Source organism: Lepidochelys kempii, chromosome 5, assembly GCF_965140265.1.
Source record: "Lepidochelys kempii isolate rLepKem1 chromosome 5, rLepKem1.hap2, whole genome shotgun sequence".
In the NCBI taxonomy this organism is placed as follows: Eukaryota; Metazoa; Chordata; order Testudines; family Cheloniidae; genus Lepidochelys; species Lepidochelys kempii.
The window spans coordinates 88,969,508-88,992,577 of record NC_133260.1 but is presented as its reverse complement, the minus strand read 5'-3'; the positions used below and the strand labels follow the sequence as shown (position 1 = coordinate 88,992,577).

The 23,070-nt window shown below is 41.5% G+C and overlaps 1 protein-coding gene across 4 annotated transcripts in view; it reads right to left on the bottom strand.

Moving 5' to 3' along the window:
• The window catches only part of CDC14B (cell division cycle 14B), an 80,882-nt gene extending 58,127 nt beyond the window's left edge, over window positions 1-22,755 (bottom strand). For all 4 annotated transcript variants that reach the window (XM_073344945.1, XM_073344942.1, XM_073344946.1 and 1 more), the window contains exons 1-3: window positions 22,426-22,755; window positions 7,553-7,646; window positions 6,174-6,249 (exon numbers count right to left, since the gene is read on the bottom strand). In XM_073344945.1, the coding sequence (XP_073201046.1) occupies window positions 6,174-6,249; window positions 7,553-7,646; window positions 22,426-22,573 (318 nt within the window). In that variant the 5' untranslated portion in view covers window positions 22,574-22,755. The remainder of the gene's footprint in view (window positions 1-6,173; window positions 6,250-7,552; window positions 7,647-22,425) is intronic.
• Between the last annotated feature and the right edge of the window lie 315 nt (window positions 22,756-23,070).

The window sequence follows — 23,070 nt, the reverse complement described above, 5'->3', positions numbered from 1 at the left end:
AATACCATTTATTTAAATATTTTTAGATGTTTTCTACATTTTCAAATATATTTATTTCAATTACAACACAGGACACAAAGTGTACAATTCTCACTTTATATTTATTTTTGATTACAAATATTTGTGCTATAAAAACAAAAGAAATATTATTTTTAAATTCACCTCATACAAGTACTGTAACGAAATCGGTCATGAAAGTTGACCTTACAAATGTAGAATTATGTACAAAAAAATAACTGCATTCAAAAATAAAACAAGGTAAAACTTTAGAGCCTACAAGTCCACTCAGTCCTACTTCTTGTTCAGCCAGTCACTCAGACAAACAAGTTTGTTTACATTTGCAGGAGATAATGCTCCCCACTTCTTGTTTACAATGTCACCTTAAAGTGAGAACAGGCGTTCACATGGCACTGTTGTAACCAGTGTTGCAAGATATTTACGTGCCAGATGAGCTAAAGATTCATATGTCTCTTCATGCTTCAACCACCATTCCAGAGAACATGCATCCATGCTGAAGGTGGGTTTTGCTTGATAACGATCCAAGGCGGAGTGGACTGACGCATGTTCATTTTCATCATCTGAGTCAGATGCCACCAGCAGATGGTTGATTTTCTTTTTTGGAGGTCTGGGTTCTGTAGTTTCTGCATCTGAGTATTGCTCTTTTAAGACTTCTGAAAGCATGCTCCACACCTCATCCCTCTCAGATTTTGGAAGGCACTTCTTAAATCTTGGATCGAGTGCTGGAGCGATCTTCAGAAATCTCACATTGGAACCTTCTTTGCGTTTTGTCAAATCTGCAGTGAAAGTGTTCTTAAAATGAACATGTGCTGGGTCATTACATAAGACTACTATAACATGAAATATATGGCAGAATGTGGGTAAAACAGAACAGGAGACATACAATTCTCCCTCAAGGAGTTCAGCCACAAATTTTATTAATGCATTTTTTTTTTTAAAAAGTGTCATCAGCATGAAAGCATGTCCTCTAGAATGGTGGTTGAAGCATGAAGGGGCATATGAATGTTTAGCATATCTGGCACATAAATACCTTGCAACTGTGGCTACAAAAGTGCCATGTGAATGCCTGTTCTCACTTTCAGGTGACATTGTAAATAAGAAGCAGGCAGCATTATCTCCTATAAATGTAAATAAACTTGTTTGTCTTAGCAATTGGCTGAACATGAAGTAGGACTGAGTGGACTTGTAGGCTCTAAAGCTTTACATTTTGTTTTGTTTTTTTTAGTGCAGTTACATAAAAAAAAATCTACATTTGTAAATTGCACTTTCACGATAAAGAGATTGCATTATGGTACTTGTATGAGGTGAATTGAAAAATACTATTTCTTTTGTTTATCATTTTCACAGTGCAAATATTTGTAATAAAAATAATATAAATGAGCTCTGTACACTTTGTGTTCCGTGTTGTAATTGAAATAAAACTATTTGAAAGTGTAGAAAACATCTAAAAATATTTAATAAATTTCAATTGGTATTCTATTAACAGTGCAATTAAAACTTATTAATTTTTTTAATTGTGATTAATTTTTTAAAGTTAATCACGCGAGTTAACTGCAATTAATCGACAGCCCTAATAATTTTCATTATGAAAAAACAGTAATTTTATGTTAAAGGGAAAAGTTACTGTGTTCTTTTTGGTGGTATTTTCTTCAGTTATTTTAACAATTTCAACATTGATATTAAATGTTATATTGAAAAATTAGAAAGTTGTAATATTTTAAAACAGACATAAAAGTAAATATTTTTCAAAAACTCCAAAAATTCAAACTTATGTTTCCACAACCAACTTTAACTCCTGCCCTGCATACTTGCCCAATTTCCTCCTCTCTTCTAATGTGGTATTTGAATCCCGTGCTGCCAGTTCATTCTCATTAGTCCCATTAGTCTCATTTTTCAGCATTAACATTGCCTTTTCACAAATTCTGGCTGCATCCACCAGAGACAGCTGCTGAGAGCCTAAGCTGCAGGCAATAGGTTGAAGTCCCAGCTGCCACCAGCAGAGGCTGCTGCTCTAACTGCTGCCTTCTTCGGTTGCAGCCCCTATTCCGGCTCCTCCAGAACCTCCTGCTGTGGTTCTGGCTGCACTTCTCCCCACACTTGTTCATCTTTGCACACACTATCTGTGGCCCCACTAAGTCATGAGACCTCCTCATCAACCTCCTCCTGGCACTAGCCAAAGTAGCCATTTACACCACCAGGAAGAGGATGGTAGATGAGGGGGTGCTCTGTGACTGTGGGGCTGACTTCCACTCCTCCCTGGTCTCACACATCCCGGCAGAGTTCCTCTGGGCGGCATCCGCTGGCTCCCTTGTCACCTTCGAAGAACAGCGGGTGTCTGCTTGGTGTCCCTATCGGGTTCCCTTCATTTAGCCCTGTAACCTCACTCCTGTCCCTGTTATATCTTTAGTTGTCTCCCGTACTTAACTGAGATCCCGGACTTTGTGGATCTTCCCCTTAGGCTGAGGGAGGTCCTTTAGTAGTGGGCAGGCTCCACCCACCCATCTCCAGGATCCCAACAGACTGCTACCTTCTTCAGAGTCTTTACTCCTCTCTGCTTTTGCTGTCCGTGCAGAGCACAGGTGCAGCAGTCCATGAGGACAGGCATAGAAAAAGGGAGCTGGATCGGGACCAACATGTAGCTCCTACCCACCAACAGTTAGAGTAGCAATGGTGAGCAATGGGCAGAGGGAGAAAGGATTCAAGGAGTATGTGTCCCTGCATCCCCTTCTCTCCAGCCTGTCGGGCGTAGACTCTAGCCCAGTTGCACTCTCTCCTCCTTTCCGTGTCCCACCATCAAAATCCTATATGGAGGGAAGTTGTGTGTGGGCAATACATGGGGACAGAGGGAAGGACAGGGAGCTGGGCAGGGGCAGTATCTCCGAGTTGCTAATTCTCACTATTTTAATTGCAAGTCTTGGGATATTTCAGGGGGTTCTCTTAAAGCTCCTTGAGTCTAAAAATTACATTAGACACTCAGCTTTTCAATTTAAAAAAAAAACAGTTTCTAGGTGATGGAGAAAACCTTGAACACGTGAACCCTAAAGGCTCAAAGCCAGGAAACAAGAACAAACTACCCCAAATTTACTCATTAAAAGCTCATCATTTGGGGGGTGGGGGGGGGACAGACTCATGATTTTTGAACACTTGGAATTAGCAATCCTGATATCCTGAAGGGAGGAGGGAGTCCAGAGAATGCACAGCATGAGGCAGGGTAGTGCCCACTGGACAGTGGGAGCTGCAGGGAGCCTAGGACAATACTTTGGGAAGGGATTAGCCCCACCTATCAGCCAAAAAGAAAAGAAGGTCTCCCAATTTGTATTTATTACACATTAGGAATTCCCACCTGAAATATGCAAACACAAATAGGGATAATTCCATCCACTATTTCAAATATCGGAAAACAAATCATAAATCCAATGCAAGTTTAAAAAAAAAATCTTGTTTTTTTTAAAACTAGTCATATGAATATTTTTGTCTGTCTAATGGTTTTAGAGCTTGTGGAGTTGGCAATACTGTGAATCTTATTAGGCAGTTAGAAGTATGTGCTCTATTACAATCAGTAAGTATAACAGATGTTGAATAATGTAGACCGGATTCTCCAACTCAATGGAACAAGGGCTACAAGATGATTTGTGGCTAGCAGTCTGAAGCTTCCCTGCATCCGAGTATTTTGGCAAAATTTAAGTCTATCAGACCTGCTGAGACCGGCCTACTGCTGCTATTGCCCATGACTCAGAGGCAGGCACTGCTCCTCTCTCTTTTCCCGTTTACATAAATATGTTCCCAGTATTTCTTAAACTGCCTGGCTGGAGGAGACATTCCTCCCTCCCCTTCAGCAAAACTTTCACTCCAAGGAAAGTTTATGGACATTGGGGGCATAGAAAAGGGTAACTGTATTGGCTCACATACTGATGGAGAATGCTCTCAGTTTCTACTGGTGGCACTGCTGATAAATGCCATGAAGTCTAGAATGGGTATAGGAAAGAAATTTTAGGAGATTGAGATTATATTGCAGCCTCTACCCACCCCTGAAAGTGAATGAAGGAAAAAATGAACACCACTAGAAACAAAAACTGAAACAGCAGCGCTGGGTGGCTGTTACTGGAGGATATGGGCAGGCAAAAGGCAATACCAGTGATGACAACGAGTGAGGTAGGAATTCTGGGATTTCCCCCATAAAGTTAGAAAAAGTAGCCATAAACACAATAACTCCCATTACAAATTCATATTTTGAAGCTATGCACTGAAAGGGAGGGTTCTATAGAGTATCAGAACTTTAGCAATGTTTTTAAACCTCTACTAGGATCCCTATGAGATTTCAAAATAGCTATATGAAATTACTCCAACATTTTTCACTTACCAATCATAGTCCTATACACTAGAAATAAAATTTTCATAAGCACCCCAGTCCCAGTTTCAAAAGGGAGATAGGCTCAGGATTTGTCTTAGCCAAGGGTCCTTGACAAGATTTTGGGTAAAATTTTCAGAATAGTCTAAATTTTTACTGCAAGCTATTTCTGTGATATAGCTTGATCAGAAACCTTAGAATAATTTTCAAAATATGAATTACATCCATATTTTTAAAGTCCTAAATCAGAAACCACTTGTGTTTGAATCATCTCAAATTTTGATAAACCACCATCCAACTCCATGATATACCTTGTTTGAGGGGAGACAGAACTGGATTTTCAATAGAAAATTACAACCTTACTAATGAAGTGATGGCAATATGTTTTAAATGTGCACTACAAATGAACGATTTCTCTTATCAGCCCATTCTGTTAGCCAAAAATACCACAATGCTTAAAAGTGAAACGAGTCACTCAGATACCACTATGATCAGTGTAGAATGAGTTCTGCATTGAACATCCCTTTAAAACATCTAGCATTCAAGTATATTGCTCTCACAAACCAACCCATTTAAAAATAAATCACAATACAGAAACTTCTGTGGAATAATTTTCAAGCAAAATCAGGGCAAATTCTCATGGCTAAGCGAAACAACCCATTGTAGTGTATTTGGCACAATGAATCTGAAGCAGACAGCTTGACACCAGTGCTAGACAGCAAGGAACATTCACAAAATGCCAAGATTTTCCATAAAAGACATATTGTATTGCATACTTCCAGTTTTCACAGTTCAGTGTAGGGTTTCAAAATCTGACTAATGGGCTTTTGAACAAGCAAAGAGCATATGAATTTTAGTAAGATTTTTATTTGCCTACCACGTTTTGTACTCCAACCTCTGTTGACAAACTTGCACTGGATAACTTGAATTGATATAGAAAATGTAAGACTTCATTATTTCGATTTATAGAGATACTATAAAACATAACATCTACCAAGAGCCCAATTCTGAAAGGTACAGAGCGCCTCCTCAGACATAGCAAGTTACCTCAACTTAGGGTGACCAGATGTCCTGATTTTATAGGGACAGGCCCAATATTCAGGGCTTTGTCTTATATACGAACCTATTACCCCCTACTCCTGTCCTGATTTTTCACACTTGCTATCTGGTCACCCTACCTCAACTGCAGGAGTAAGGGTGCTCAGTCACCTTGCAGGAGTGAGCCCTGAATATTTTTTTAAAAAGCAAATGTGGCTCTCTATAGAAATGTTGTGAAGACCAAAAAATTAAAAAAATTTAAAAAATCAAATTAAAACAAATCAAACAGAAGTCAAATCAAATAAATGTGTCTCTCATTGAGCCCTGAAACTCACTAGACCTTGGCAGATTTCCAAGGAGACTGAATTCCAGAGGAGGGGGCCTTCTATTGAAAGAGACCTTTGCCCACTAAGAGTTCTTCTAGTTGTTTCTAACAGTACCAATACTTAGAAGTTGCAGTTTCACAATAATTACTGTACAACTACTATGTCCTAAAGGCAAATAGTTCTCCTCCTCTTACATCCCTCACTCTCTGTCTTTTCCCTCCACACCACACACCCGCCCGAAAATATAATCTGGCCAAATCTGAAAACACAAATATATACTACATACAGTTTAGTGTGTACTCATCCAAAACACAAGCCTGAATGGCAATCCACATATCAATTTGAAGATATTTCTCAAACAAGGAACATTTATTCACCTCACCATTTTTATAAATGGGCCAATTCCAATATTTTATGTCTATTTGGTACAAAACAGTTTTTACCTTTAATTTCTTATTTAGCTTGCAACAATATCTGTAAACCATTGCCAGATTGAGAGGTCCAAAATCTGCGTAGAAGCTTGTGGGGAGGGAAAGAAAGAAAACATTTTGCTTGTACATGTTTTGTAGAAATAATTTTAAAGAAATCCACATGCACCACATAAAAACTAATAATTAATGCACACATTAAATTCGGTACAACTTCTTGAAATTGCCATCCTGCATACCATAAGTATAGTTCTGTAGTATTTCATCAGCTTTTAAAACGTTATTTTTAAATTTATTCTACTTTCTTCTCCACACAAGACCTCCTAAAAGGTCAATGAAATGATGAAGTGAGCAAACTTTTGAAAGCTCACAGTAAGATAACTTTTTTGGCACCACGTTAGGAACTCTTGATTTTAACGACAGTGCAAAAACATGCCTTCAAAAAGAAGAAGAACGAGGAGTACTTGTGGCACCTTAGGGACTAACTTATAAATTTGTTAGTCCCTAAGGTGCCACAAGTACTCCTCATTCTTTTTGCTGATACAGACTAACACGGCTACCACTCTGAAACCTGTCACCATTCAAAAACAAGGTTAATTAATTAATTCCAAAATCTTCTGCTGGCACTATGTTTAAAAGCTATCAGATTCACATTATTTATATATTTACTCATTAATCCTCACAACATTCTACCACTGTGTATACAGAGCCCCACTGAAATACAGAAAACGAACAAAACATCACAACCTGGGTAAGGTGAGCATAGAAATTTTTAACTAAAGATACTCTTATTTTTTTTCAAAAGTACTAAGGGATCTTTAATATCCATGCAGAGTATCATAAAAATAAATAATAAAATAAATGTCAAGGTCTTATCTGAAAGACCGATGCAGTTCACTGTAGCTATTAATGTAGCTATTATGCTCGGGTCATGAAGTGCTGAGTCAGCAACTGCCAGGTTTTGACCCATCTATTATTCTAGGAAGTTTAGATATTTTACCCCGGTATTTTGGCAACTAGAAACATTCCTTCTGGCTAAACATTTCAGTTAATGCTTCTAAATTGTTTTTAACTTGTTGTAAAGTATTCCGATATCTTCCAGTAGGAATAAGGTATAAGTAAGAAACAAAAAGTTTCTGAAATTTTTCAAGACAGAAATTGGTGGGGAGCCACCAGGCCCTCTCACGTATAAAGTCCCATTGCAAGTGAAATTAGCTGGCACTAGTACACTAGTTTTGAGAATAAACTCCATACATAAACTTCTGTAATCTGTATAAAAGTTTTAACTACTGCTAATAAAAACAGAATAAGAATTACATCACTTGCTTATTAGTGCTTTTCTTACCAATTTACGGCAATGTTCTGTAGAATACAAGAATAAGGACTGTACTTACTTCTCGTATACAAGTTCATCATCTATGCAGAAATAATGTGTATTTGCAACACCACTCTTTGGTTTTTGGCAGAGAATTGCAAAATAAAGGCGACCTGAAATGCAAGAGATTTTAAACTAATACTACCCTTAACATTACAAATTTCCACAGAAAACTTGAAATGTTGCTCTTAAATGTAATAACTTTAAATGGTCACAATTTAGTACCAAATTTTCCTTTCAGGGTTTCCAGATTAGAGGACATTATTTTTCAGGCACTAGACAACAAGGAAGACAATGATTAAGTTCAAAGGCTAGGTTTTGGTTACCAAACAGTTTAAAACTTACTTGTAATTTAGTCAAAAGCTCACTGTGGTTTTCCTTTGGCAAACAAGTTGTTCAGAGGATAACCAGACTGCCCTCCCATAGCTGATTTGGGAGACTTTGTGTTTGTCTATATACACACACATCTATTGACTACTACAATTCAGAGAGGAGCAAATCTGGCTCTTATGAAATCAGAAAACAACCAACCAACTAACCAGCCACACACACAAGAACATGACCTGGACACTTATTATAGGAATATAAAACAAGATATTTTGAGTCTATTAGGGATGTGAGGGTGAAGGTGGGAGGAGAGGGTAAACGTTACCAAAAGAGGAAAGTGAAGCACAGTAAAATTTGATAACCGACAATAGAAAAAGAAGGTCTCAAGTTTGGATTCTTCCTGAGAGTTCTTTGTTTGACAATGCACATGCATTTGTTACGCAATCAGTGATTTACTTATATTAACTTTTAACTAACTTAGGTAAAATATCAACAGGTTGAAAAAGGCCAGGAAGTTACAGACAGCTGCTGTTTACTGCCTCCCAAATCCACTTTACGTTAATTCATCATAGTTCCAACAAAAGAAAACGCGTTTTGTTTCAAAGAAGCGAACGCGACAAAAGCGGTGCAGTACAAGTTCCTGCCCCTTGATCACATGCACGATTGCAAAACGAGTTTCGAAAACTTGCTTCTTTAACAAACCAAAGACGGAAAAAAACACTTAAACTGGCATTTTAAGTTGCTCACCTTTGATGAACTCCACAGAGGGGCGCGATTCCTTTCTGACGCTCATCACTTACAAACACTGAAAAGGGGGCCAGCCCCCACAATGTTACCGAGCCCGCAAACAGCCTGCTGCGTTTGTCACTGGAGTCTGACAGCGCTAAGGAAACGAAAGCGCCACTCCCTGCAGAGTTTTAAAGATTAAAGGGCACCCTCGCCTCAAGGCGCATCCAAATGCAGCGTGAGCCCCGGGTGGGTCTGCTCTGGGCCCCGCCGGCCAGCCGCCTCCCGCGCTCCTTCAGCAGGCACCACGGCCAGAAGTGGGTCGCCAGCGGCTGGCGGGCTCGGCCCGCATCTGTCCCCTTCCTCGAGAAAGACTTTCCAGCTCCGGAAGCTGCCTTACGGGCATTCAAACAGAAGCGTCCTCGGGCCCGAACGAGTCTGATGCGCCCACAAGACAAATCCCAGCCCCAGCCGGGGAGAAAACCCGAGCGCGGCGCGCAAGCCTCGGCAATCGCTGCCCCCTCAGGCTGTGAGCGCAGAGCTCGCCAGCGAGTCCTCCCATGGCAGCAGCATTAGCCGGCAGGCGGCGCAGCCAGTGCGGCGCAGCTGGGCCCGGGGGCGCCGCTCCTCTCCTCTCCGGCGTACGGAGAAAACAACTCACGAGGGGAAGGCCCACCCCGCGGGCTGGGCCTGGAGGGGAGACCGCCCCGCCTCGCCAAGCGCCTGCGGCACACGGGCTGCTGGTATTTTAAAAGGACTGCGCTTGTGCCCCGGGGAGCGCTGTCCCCTTCTCAGCGCAGGACAGCAGCCCGCTCCTTGAGTGTTATTTTTAAACGAGGACCTGTCCCCCCACATTTACGGTGTGACTATAGCCCCTTAATCAACCCACCGCGCTGCCAGCTGGGCATCTGCCTGCAGCGCACCTCTCAGAGTGTTGTGGCCCCTCTGGTGTCCCCTGCACGCGGTGCGCTCAAAGCCCCTAAGCCCAGGGCCTTGCAAACACAACGAAGGTGCGGCTATTGTTAAAGACATTAAACTACTCATAAGCCATTTTCGCTCCGCTCATAACAGTGATAAGAGTCCAAAAAGAAACGGAACCCCACCAATTCCTTGGTTTGAGGGTGGGCCTTGTTCCTCATGGTTGCTCTTCAGCGGCCACCTGAAGGAGCAGCATCGACAGGTTACAAAAAGAACCACAGCCAACCTTCCCGTTCCCCATGCTAGAGAGGAGGAGTTGCTCCAGTTCCTAACTTTTTCTGCGAGTGGCAGGCCTAAACTACACTCCCAGAAGAGTGGAAGGAAAAGTGAAAGGGAAGAGCCATGCTGGAATTGGGAGAAGGGGCATCTTGAGCTAAAAATCTTCATTTACTGTAGCCTCATTAAAATCTTTAGTTGTGTTGTGAAACTGCACTAAAGGAATGTATAAGCCAACATTTGACCAGAGAGTACAAAGTTAGCGCCAGTATTTTTGATCCTCAAATGAAACTGTGAAATGCACAAATGTGAAAAGCACTATTCCAGAACAGCAGAATAGCATATGCATTTTAACACACTAGCCATATATAAATGACAAGTCATTTTTTGATATCTTCAAGCCAAAAGAGTTAAAATGTTCAAAGATATCCATGTGATTTAGGAGCCCATGTGCTAGATTAAAAAATATAGTTAGATGCCTAAAGATGCAATAGGCACCTAACAGGATTTACAAAAGCTCGATGTGATTATGTCTCTTTTGAAAATGTCACCCAAAAAGTGCGTACACTTGAGCAGAAAGAATATGAAGATATGATGCACAATACAAGTTTTGCCACTCTTGCATATGCAGGCCAAATGTTTAGGCCTGGGCTATGGGAGGGGGAAGGAATCGATCTAAATTACGCAACTTCAGCTACATGAATAACATAGCTGAAGTCGACATACTCAGATCTACTCACCGCAGTCTCTTCACTGCGGTGAGTCAAGAACTGATGCTCCCCTGTCGACTCCACCTGCACCTCTCACTCCGGTGGAGTACCAGAGTCGATGGTAGAACGCTGAGCGGTCGATTTATTGCGTCTAGAGTATCGCGTCGATCCTGTGAGTAATGCAGTTTAATACTTTTGCTTCATAACTGATTTGCAGCAAAATCACAGATTTTTTTCAGGACTTGTTTCACTCACCCAAGATTTTTTGCAGTGCTCAGACCCATATGTTTGCATACTAATATCACGGGTATTAATCAATGCTTAAAAAGATATTTTAGAATTGCACTAAAACTTTGCAGAGTATCTGTTTTACTCAGCTTTAGAACTTATTTTAAAACTACAAAATCCAAAGGATTTAGTTGTCTCATTCATGATGATAATCCACAGACATTGTTAGAATTCTTGACTAGTACAACATAATGATTCACTCAATTAGTTTGCAAAGCTTAGTTGGCAATGCAGCCAAAAACGTATTAATTAGACTGAAACAGCCTCTGTTCTCTTATGTCCACTTGTTCTCTCATAGATTTGTTTCTAGATGAATATCAGTTCAATTTATTGATGCATAAAGACAATTTATTTAAAAAAATAAAACCTAAAAAAACAGCCAACCAACCAACCAACCACGCTAATAACCAGCAAAAAAAAAAAAATAATGTAGGATTTTCTCAAGCAAAATAAAAGCTTCCAGCCAAAATTTTCCAAAGAACAGGTGTTAAATTAGGTTCTTGGAGTCTGTATTTAGCAAATAAGGAGAAGTTTTTAAAGGGAGCCTATAGGGAGTTAGGTGTCCAGGTCCTGCAGAAAGTCAGTGAGCGTTAGTTGCCTAACTCTCTTAAGCCTCTTTGAAAATCCCACCTTAAATATGTGATTTGGCACTTCTGAAAATCAAATCACTTGTTTAGGTATACAAATATGAACTAATGAGCCTAACTTTAGGCATCTGTTTGAAAATGTGGGTCTTTCATTTTAGAACACAAGAACTAATGAAATGAAACTACCAAATGAAATTAATAGGCAGCAGGTTTAAAACAAACAAAAGGAAGTATTTTTTCCACACAACGCACAGTCAACCTGTGGAACTCCTTGTCAGAGGATGTTGTGAAGGCCAAGACTATACCAAGGGTCAAAAAAAGAACTAAATAAATTCATGGAGGATCAATGGCTAATAGCCATTGGGCAGGGATGGTGTCCCTAGCCTCTGTTTGCCAGAAGCTGGAAATGGGCAACAGCGGATGGATCACTTGATGATTACCTGTTCTGTTCATTGCCTCTGGGGAACCTGGCACTGAACACTGTCAGAAGACAGGATACTGGGCTAGATGGACATTTGGTTTGACGCATTATGGCCGTTCTTACGTTCTTATGAAACAAACCCTTAGGTTAGCCTAGAAAATAAATCCACTATCAAATGTTGATCACATTATTCTTTTAAAGTGCTTACATCTTCCATAAGTTATGCTAAATGTCAATTTTGGGGAAGATACAATTTATACCAATAAAAGAGTGCTTCTGTAGGTATAACTTGTTCTACTAGTTCCCTGAACTAAATAAGCTATACAACTTTTTACTGGTATAACTGCGTCTAGGATAGTTGCTTGCATAGCTATGTCCATCAGGGATGAGGGAAAAATAAGTCACACCTTGACGGACATAGCTATGCCAGCAAAAGTTAAGCGTAGACTAGGCCTTCATTGTACATTAAAGGGGGGAAAAAAGTTTTACCTTATTTAAATACAGTCACTTAGAGTGCTAAGCCTAAATTAACTCATAATATATTAATTCTAAAATTTGTGATCATACCACAAACAATTCTAAAAGAAAGACTGACTGGAGAATCTCTAATATTGGCGTTACAAATGCTGTTTTTCTTACTGAACACAGTGTAAGCAGCTTCTGACAACCTATAAAAATAGAGTATTTGGCTGTCTTAGCTTTTCCCCCCCTTTATGTCAATTCAAGAAAAAGGACTCAATGATTTGTTTAAAACACAGATTTTTTTTTCAAATAATTAAAACCTAACAGTAGTGCAAAATAAAGTAGAAACAGCAGTTTGTCTGTGTATATTGTTCACCCAAAACCTGAATCCCATTTGACATTGTTTCATATTAAACCGAATAATGGTTTAATATGAAATGGGATTCAGATTATGGGTGAACAATATGCATGGACTATTAAATGGCGGTTACCCCTTTATTATTTAGTGCTATCTTTGGATCATTTTAATTGTTGCTATATTCAGAACAGCAGAATACATTAAGAAATACAAGCTTGATATTCTTAATTTACACATCAGCCTCAAAATAAAACCTGAGTGAATTAAATGCCATCACCCAGAGAAGCTGTCAGTACTCACAACAACTGCTCTGCAATAAAACTGCAAATAAACTTCATATTGTTCATTTTCCCTACTGGAAAATTTAAGAAAGGAATATAAAATGAAATAATTTCAGAACAGAATTAGGTTATTTACTTTTGCCTACTCAGACTGCTATCTCACTACAATGTTGAGTATTTTGGCCTCAATGACAGTGTCAGCAGGATGAGAAACTACTCAACAGAGCTATTTTATTCAGGTTTCCTCAAAAGCATTTCTGGCTCTGTTTTACAATAACCAAGTATTAACATGTTACGTTTTTAAACAGCACTATTATACACACTATGAAATTACTACGACTGAAATTAAGTCAGTGGGGCTCTGTAAGGGTCCTGATTGCAGGAGAAGGACTTGTTGTCTTGCACTTATTTAAATAAAAAAGTCATGCATCTTAAAAAAGGTAAAAGCCAGGCATTTTGTTTTATTTACAACAAATTTGAAAACTATTTTTCATATACATTATTTCAACAAAAAAGAAAGTTATTGTGATGAAAAACAAAGCTTAATTTTACACTGGCAGAAGCTAAGGGGAGCTTGCTAATCCTGTGTCAGAGGGATGCAAGACTAGGGCTGGTTAATTTCTTGTCTCTACAAGCAGGCAATGAGCTGTGAAAATATCTATGCAGGGTATCAGCAGGATACCAGCAGCTTCCTCTTCATGATCTTATTTACTTGATTCTGGAAAAGGAACGAATAGCACTTCCTAAAAATATTCTCCTTTCCATCACCCACAACAATCCTGATGTCTCTAGAGATCTGCAAGTCAAAGTCTTTATAGACAGAACTTTGAATTCAACAGGCAGCTAATACACAGCAGCACTTTAATATTGGACAGCAAGTAAACATGCCTGTTCTTACCAGAGAGATTATTCTGGTGTCTGAAGAGTGAAGATACACTTGTTCTTTTGACAAAATGAAAGTTCTTGAACTTGATGGTAAGGCAGCTAACAAGTCCCTCGGAATATTTATATAAAAAGATATTACAGACTTTAACAAATCTTAAATTATTTAAATCTGAAATGGTCTTGCTCATACTGAATTATAAAGATTAGTATTATCCTAGAGGTCTTCATGCCTTGAACACTGTTGATAAGAATGGTGTGGGTTGGCTTGACTGGACGGCATACGCCAAATAATAAAGAACGAAGTCTGAGAGTAATTTGCTGTACTAGTAGTAAGTGTTTTACAGATCTGAGTTATGTACCAATATGTATTAAAAGTTAGGGTTCCGAGAATCCAAACAATTCTTTCTAAACCTAGCAGATCTCAAAAAGATGCAATAGATAATGTACAGGTATAACACTCTGTGATGCCAAACTAATATAAATAAAACTGAAGTTTTTCAATCAATCATCTTACATTATAAAGAACTCACTAATCACTGCAGAAATCAAAGCCAAGAGATGATAAAACTGGTGACCATGATAGAAACCAAGTATCAGCATACTTTCTGAACAAGAGTATGAGGACACAGATTAAAATTAAATATAAAGTTAAACACATTGTTTGAAAATAAATAGGGATTTTTCCTCAGACTGATGAGATCTGTTCCACAATCATGGCCCTACCTTCCCTAAAATAATATATAGTCCCTGTTCTCTGCTGCTCCCATGTAACAGACATGTAAATCTGAGAGAACAGAGTTCCCACACTTTCAGCACTGGATTAGACAAAAAAAGCCTTAACCACTTTCTCAAATCAAGGAAGATTTTGAAAGAGTCATAAGAAAATGAGGTCATGCTGATAAATGATTACATACTTCTCCTGTAATGAGAGAGATTTATAATAAAAACTCACTGAAAAATGTTTACAAACACCAGTGAAAAACACAAGTCTCAGTAAAAAAAATGTTCCTATCATTCGAGAAAATTGTGTTTTCTTCGTAATGCAACAATATTAAGACAGAATTGTGAATTATGTTGTTTAAATAGAAATTATCAATGCATATATTAAGCCACCAGAATATTTCATGAAAATTCCAAGTGACAGCCTAAGTAAAAAGAGTCAGAATTAAAGCATGAGTATATTGCAGACTCTACAGCACTTCTCTGTAGAAGTAAATTTCTCAATGTAAACAAAATTGACACCCATCCTAAATAAAAGGACTCTAAAGTAGGGCTGTTGATTAATCGCAGTTAACTCAAGTGATTAACTAAAAAAAATTAACTGCAATTAAAAAAATTAATCGTGATTAATCACACCGCTAAACAATAGAATACCAATTGAAATTTATTAAATACTTTCGGATGTTTTTCTACATTTTCAAATACTGTATATCAATTTCTATTACTACACAGAATACAAAGTGTACAGTGTTCACTTTATACTATTTTTATTACAAACATTGGCACTGTAAAAATGATAAAAGAAATAGTATTTTTCAATTCACCTCATACAAGTACTGTAGCGCAATCTTTTTATCATGAAAGTGTAATTTACAAATGTAGATTTTTTTTCTTACATAACTGCACTCAAAAACAAAACAATGTAAAACTTTAGAGCCTACAAGTCCACTCAGTCCTACTTCCTGTTCAGCCAATCACTAAGACAAACAAGTTTTTTTATATTTACGGGAGATACTGCTGCCTGCTTCTTATTTACAATGTCACCTGAACGTGAGAACAGGCGTTCGCATGGCACTTTTGTAGCTGGCGTTGCAAGGTATTTACGTGCCAGATATGCTAAAAATTTGTACGCACCTTCATGCTTCAGTCACCATTCCAGAGGATATGCTTCCATGCTGATGACACTGGTTAAAAAATAATGTGTTAATAAAATTTGTGACTGAACTCCTTGAGGGAGAATTGTATGTCTCCTGTGCTGTTTTACCCACATTCTGCCATATATTTCATGTTATAGCAGTCTCTGATTAAAACATGTTTCTTTTAAAAACACATTCTCATCAGATTTGACAAAACGCAAAGAAGATACCAATGTGAGATTTCTAAAGCACTCGACCCAAGGTTTAAGAATCTGAAGTGCCTTCCAAAATCTGAGAGGGAAGAGGTGTGGAGCATGCTTTCAAAGGTTTTAAAAGAGCAATACTCAGATGCAGAAATTACAGAACCCAAACCACCAAAAAAGAAAATCAACCTTCTGCTGGTGGCATCTGACTCAGATGATGAAAATGAATATGCATCGATCCGTTCTGCTCTGGATCATTATCGAGCAGAACCCATCTTCAGCATGGACACATGTCCTCTGGAATGGTGGTTGGTTGAAGCATGAAGGGACATATGAATCTTTAGCGCATCTGACGTGTAAATATCTTGCAACACCGGCTACAACAGTGCCATGCGAACGCCTGTTCTCACTTTCAGGTGATATTATAAAACAAGAAGCGGGCAGCTTTATCTCCTGCAAATTGTAACCAAACTTGTCTAAATAATTTTGTTGGAAAGTTACAACGCAACACAACATGCTTTAGAATCTTATTTCTCAGGCATAGTTAGAGAAATGTACAGAACATACATACCAAAGATAGGAAATAAAAAACTGCCTACCCATCTTAAATAAAATCTCCACAATTTATTTGCATTGTATATAGCTATCATTTTGAAAGACATGGGAGATTACATCTAATAAGTGGAGGTGAGTTTGTTCAGTTTTGGCAAATAAAATTCACATTATCTGAGTGTCATGCATTAGTTGAAGAAAAAAAATGATGTAATTTTAAATCCACTGTAATACAGCACAACAGAAACTTTAAGGAATTGTATTCTTTAGTCAATCATTTTCCTACATCCTTGATGTTATTCCTGGAATGTGGCATGTACCTACCACGCATTCACAGGAATATGGGAAAATCTACAGTGTTTTCCCAGCCAGTGTCTTTTTTTACACCACCAGAGTAAAACATCTCAAAAAGTGTTAGGATTGCAATGGAGAGCAAAACTGTGTATGAGAAATAATTTTTAAAAGAATACTTACTGAAGCTTATTCTGACAGAGAGCTATTAGTAATAACTGAAGTACTATAATGTCTATAGATTGTAGTGTTAAACACTCAAATATAATGCACAACAGAATTTGTAATCCATGTATGTGACATCAGACCACCATGATTTGTTACACCCACAGATTACAAGTATTTAAAAATATTTAGGTTTGTTTAAAGCTGTTGCATTACGAGAGAAGGAGAAGGCAACATGCAATGTTCACAAGTATTTTGGCACTGATTTTGCAAACAGATGCTTTAGAGCATATTTGTTAGACTGGACAGAGTCCCATTTACCAGTGTGTGTATTTGCAGGATTGGGGCTTTACATCTTCTATGTCTTTAGTTAGATGAACTAAGGGTTGTGCATTGAGATGCCATGTGAAATGGTAGGAATGCTAGTTGTCTAGTTCAGGGGCTGGCAAACTTTTTGGCCTGAGGGCCACACTGGGTTTCCATAATTGTATGGAGGGCTTGTTAGGGGAGGCTCCCCAAACAGCCAGGCATGGCCCTGCCCCCTATCCAAACCCCCCGCCCCGCTTCTCGCCCCCTAATGGCCCCCCCAGGACGCCTGCCCCATCCACCCCTCCCTGACCGACCCCGGACCCCCTGCCCCTGACTGCCCCATCCAACCCCTCCTCTCCTTCCTGACTTCCCCCCCAGGACCCCTGCCCAATGCAACCCCCCCTTCTCCCTGACTGTCCCCAGAACCCCTGCCCCTGACTGCCCCATCCAACCCCCCCCCTTCCTGACTGCTCCCCACCGGGACCCCTGCCCCCATTCAACCCCCCCCCCCGTTCCCCGCCCTCTGACCGCCCCGACCCCTATCCACACCCCCACCCCCGAACTCCCCTGCCCTCTATCCAACACCCCTGCTCCATGCCCCCTTACCGCACTGCCTGGAGCAACGGTGGCTGGCGGCGCTACAGCCGCGCTGCCCGGCTGGAGCCAGCCACGCACAGAGCAGCCCAGAGCACCGCGTCAGGCCAGGTTCTGCAGCTGCGCTGCCCCAGGAGCTCACCACCCCGAGCATTGTGTCAGCGGCGTGACAAGGTGAGGCTGCGGGGGGACAGCAGGGGAAGGGCTGGGGTCAAGCCTCCCAGGCCAGGAGCTCAGGGGCCGGGCAGCTCCTGGGCAGGTCCCCCAGGCCGTAGTTTGCCCACCTCTGGTCTAGTTGCTAACATTTGTCTACATGGGGAATTTACCAGCAGAACTATTATGCTAAACCTCCATGTGTGGACACTATTATTCCAGAATTAAAGTGCATTTTCCAATTAAGTTTATGTCACTTTGGAGGCAATATAAAAAATCCTAGGGAAAAAGGCACTAGTATTCTGGAATACAAGTGTGCACACAGGGAGTTATACCAGTGTAACTACAGAGGTGTATTTGTATCAGTAAATATCCTTGCGGAGACAAGACCTAACAATATTTTTATTTTAGATTGGACTATTTTGGATTATTTTCCTTTACAACACCATTTATTTGGTTTGTTTTAAAATGGGAGTCTGGCACAGTGAGTTTGTATACTCAGTCCACCAGGCCCTGTCCACAAAATGTTATATGTTTTTCCATGATAAAATTGTGTGAACCTTGACACGTCATTTCCAGTTTTGCTTTAATTTAAAAGAAGCCATCAACTAATTGAAAAAACAACAACACTTCAGTCTATTTTTTTAAACCAGCTATTGTTATCAGTACCACCTAGATCACTGTAACAGAAAAACTTTTTTTTTCCAGTTTGTTTACTTTGTGTATTCTCAGTTTCACTCTCTTCTATAGACAGAGTTTCCTATTTGCATGGGTCTTTCACACAGGAAGAGGAAAGGGTTTTGTGTTTGTTTTTAAGTAAATCATATCATTCTCAAAAGTTGGCAAGGAGACTCAAGAGCAGCTAAATTACCCAATTGTAGTAAAAAAAATTTAAACTAACTAGGAGTTCAACCATCCTTTTAAACTAGAAAAGAGCAACCCAAACCCCGCATGCTGCTCCACAGAGGCAGATTCCTTTGCCAAAACGAAGCACAACTGAAGTCACTAGGCTCTGTGCAAGTTGAGCAGTTTGTACAGAACTGCCCAGGGGAGTGGAGCTTGGGGTTTATCCATAATTTTCTTTGGTAAGGCAGAGAGCATGAAATTAAGGGCAGACAAAGAACTAGGCTGTTTTATGAAAAAAAATTGATTTTAATTCTTTTCCAAAGACCAAATATCAATTTTTAAAACGTACAGAGTTATAGAGTTTAAGGCCAGAAGGGACCACCAGATCATGTAGTCCAGGGGTTCTCAAACTGGCAATTACAATGCAACCTCTCACGGGGTGGCAAGGTTATTACACGGGGGTCACGCGTACTTGCATGAAACAGAGAGCAACTACTATAAAATATATAATTTAAATCTAGCGTTACAGAAAATTATACACACCTTTCCATTACAATGTAGTGCATTTATTTCAAAAAGTATTGTAAACATAATCTAGCAATTATTGATCCTAAACAAAATATATATTTGTATTTTCATCACTTTAAGGAAATTGGACTCTGGAGATTGTAGTATCATGCAAGCAGCTTTGTTGGCTTGTGACGAAAAAGTGGTACCAAGACAACATTAGAGGGCTTGATTGTTCAGCAGCTGAAGAGCTGCATTAAACTGCAAACCAATCAGAGCACTGGGATCAGCAAAAACAAAAATTATAATTTAACAGTTAGACACCCAGGTGGGGCAGCTCTAAGGGGGGCTTGCGAGGGCTGTAGTCACCCTAAAGTTTGCCTTCCCCCCTCCCCTTTAAACTTTAGGCAGAAGTAGGAGTGGCATGACATGGCATTGCCACCCTTACTTCTGCAGTTCTGTGCTGCTACTGGCAGCGATGCTGCCTTCAGAGCTGGGAGCCTGGCCAGCAGCTACCGCTCTCCGGCTACTCAGCTCTGAAGGCAGCAGCAGCAGCAGCCCAGAAGTAAGGGTGGCAATGGAGCACTAGAAATGTTCCCTCTAATTTTTTTCATCCATGTGCAGAATGAATTTTGTTATGTACAGCACCAATAACGAGATAATGGGCGGATGTGCGCCACCAATACAAACAAAAAACCTAAATTGCTGGTCATACTTGAGCAGCTTTCTGTACCTTTCTACTAAAGGGTTGCTGAAGCTGCATCTCAAGTTGACCTTGCTATGTATTCATTCTAACTAATCTATTACTTTTTGCTAAAAAGTAACATAGGGCCTTGTATCATTTTCTGTTACAAGAACTATGTAGATAACTGTCATTTAGCATGTGAATTGTAAAAGCCTGTTTTCTAATTTGCAAGATTATATTATAATACTTTCTACTAGGGAATCAGATCAGGCTCTGTCAGTAACTGAATAGGACAATATTGAATCTTTTCCTATTCATCTAGAGATACTGAACATGTCCAGGCACGAAATCCTGTTACCCTTCTGTATAACCCAGCCAAACTGGCGCAGTTCTACTGCAGAAAGAATGAGCAGGCGACAGTGGGGAGAGGCATCTCTCCTCGCCCTAGCACTGAATGCCCCAAGCTTCCCACCCCATACTGTCTCCACCCACCCTCTATTCCCCTCCCCCCTTACACATCCTCTCCAGTGTCCAGGCCTACCTGTGGCTGCATGCCTGCCCCGCTCCACTAATTAGGTGCATGGCTCTTGATGCTTTCTTGTGTGGCCACACAGGTGCACACCTTAGAGCAGTGGTGGGCAACCTGTGGGCTGCATGCGGCCCATCAGGGTAATCCGCTGGTGGGGATTGGCTGTCCACAGGCACGGCTGCCCACACCTCGCAGTGGCCGTGGTTTGCTGTTTCCGACCAATGGGAGCTGCGGGAAGTGGCGGCCAGCAAGTCCCTGTGGCTCGTGCCACTTCCCGCAGCTTCCATTGGCCGGGAATGGCGAACCACAGCCACTGGGAGCTGCGGGGCGGCCGTGCCTGCGGACCGTCAATGTAAACATTGTCTCGTGACCCGCCACCGGATTACCCTGACAGGCAGCGTGCGGTCCACAGGTTGCCCACCACTGCCTTAGAGGGAACACAGAGCACTAGTAAGTCTGCTGCGGAAAGTGATATTTGTATGTTTGTTAATATCATTTTTCACAGCCTCTCAGCTCTAAAGGCAGTGCTGTGGCCAGCAGCAGCTCAGAAGTAAGGGTGGTAGTGCGGCACTAAGTCTGCTGTGAAAAATGATACTGACAAAGTTTCTTCGTGCCCGCTCCCAGTATTAAATAGTAATTATTAAAAAAAAAAAAACTTTTCTGCTCATAATAATTTGGTAAAAATGTGTTTTAGTCTTAATTTAAAAGTGGTGAGAAATGTTAGATTTATTTTAAACAATTTGGTTATAAATTTAGCATTTAAAATAGCATTAAAATATATATATAAAGTGTTTTTAATTTATAAGGCGAGGGTCACACTCAGAGGCTTGCTGTCTGAAAGAAGTCGCCAATTCAAAAAGTCTGAGAACCACTGATCTAGTCTGACCTGCCATAGATCACAGACCACATCATATGTTCACACAGAAGATTAAGAGGTTTGACAGATTGAACTATATTTCCATTCTTCTTTTCCATCAGTACTGTAAAATAGTGCAAGACAGCGGTTTTCTAGTGCCATCCTTTAAGAGTAGGCCTTTCTGGACTTGTGTGATGCGAAGAAGAATGCTAAATTAGAGGTGCTTTTGTCTGCTATGGTAAAAACTTCTAAAATTGAAATTTGTGTAAAACAATTATTGTATCAACAACAGCCAGTCAGACAAGCATTTATTAAGTGGGCAAAAGACAACAAAGCATTGTTTCTCTGTACTGCAGGCTGAAAAAAAGAGAGGAGGGAGGAGAAGAAGAAAAGCAGCAGCAAGAGGCAGGAGATGAAAGAGAAAGTTTCCTTTTATTGCAGACACTCCTTTCATTTAGGACTCAGGAAAAGCAAAACCAGGAATTTCACGCAGAATATTTTACACCTGACTCTCTGTTGAGCCCAAAACTGAAGTCAGTACGGCAAGACAGGATGAGTAGGCCACTCCTAAGCACGTTTAACGCATTCTGCTAATGATTTTTAAACGGCAGACACTCTGGAGAGGCATTATCAGACCGCGGGAGACCTACATATTTTCTCTGCGCTTTCGGGGAGACCCGTGTACCACCAGCCAAGCCCCCCCGCCCGCTCTGGGGCTAGCGTTTAAAACAAAACCCATGGAAGCTGTCACACGACGTGGCGGCTCCCATAAAGTTTGACAGCAACTTGTAACGTGCACAGCGAAGCCGGCCGGAGGCTGCTGCGAGAGGCAGGTGGACGCAGGCAGAAGGGTTTTGCTCTCACCCATTATTTGGAAGCCTGGTGAGAGGGAAGAGCTGGCGGGCGCCCTCCCTCCAGTGGGGCAGGAGGAGGAGCAAGTTCCGCAAATCCCGCCACACAGACCCCGCTGCCGCCGCCGCCGCCGCTTCCCCCGGACTGCCGCTCCCGCTGCCCACCGCACACACGGCGTCAGCGATGCCTGCCCGGCCACGGCAACCCGGGCGCTGGCTGCCTCCCGCCCCCGGCGCCCCCGGCGCCCCCGCTCACCGGTGATTTGCATGCAGCTCTCCGGCCCGGACGGGGGCGGCTCCTCTTCCACCCCCGCGGCTGCAGCCGCCGCGCCCCGAGTTTTCTTCACGGCCGGCGGCGCCGGGGCCGAGCGTCGCCGGGCCCCGGACCAGTTCTTCCGCTTCATGGCGGCGGCGGCGCCGTTACGGGGGGTGCGAGGCAGCCGGGCTCATCCCCGCCGCACGGAGCCGCTCGCCCGGGCCGGGGCTCGGGCTGCCTGAGCGGGGGCGGGGGGACCCCGAGCCAGCAACGGCGGCTGCTGACGCTTCTCGCCCGCCTCCCCGCAGCGGGGGCTTCGCGCCCCCTCCCTGCGCCTCTGATTGGGTGGGAGGGTGTGACGTCATCGTGACCCGTTCGCGTCGGGTAAAGTGACGTCATAGTGGTAAATGATCATTACGGATATGCCAGGGGTAAAGGACTGTGTGACTTTCCCACGTGCCTGCATCCACCGCGTCCATACGCCCCTTGATGTGGCTCCATGCACCAGCCTGCTGCACCGACAGACCCTGCTGTGTGCTGCTTCAACCTTCTACACATACTTTCCCCCACCACACACACACACCCCTACGTGTTGTTCTGTATTATTTCTGTTATTGGGCTGCCCAGAGACTCCAAAGCCATTGT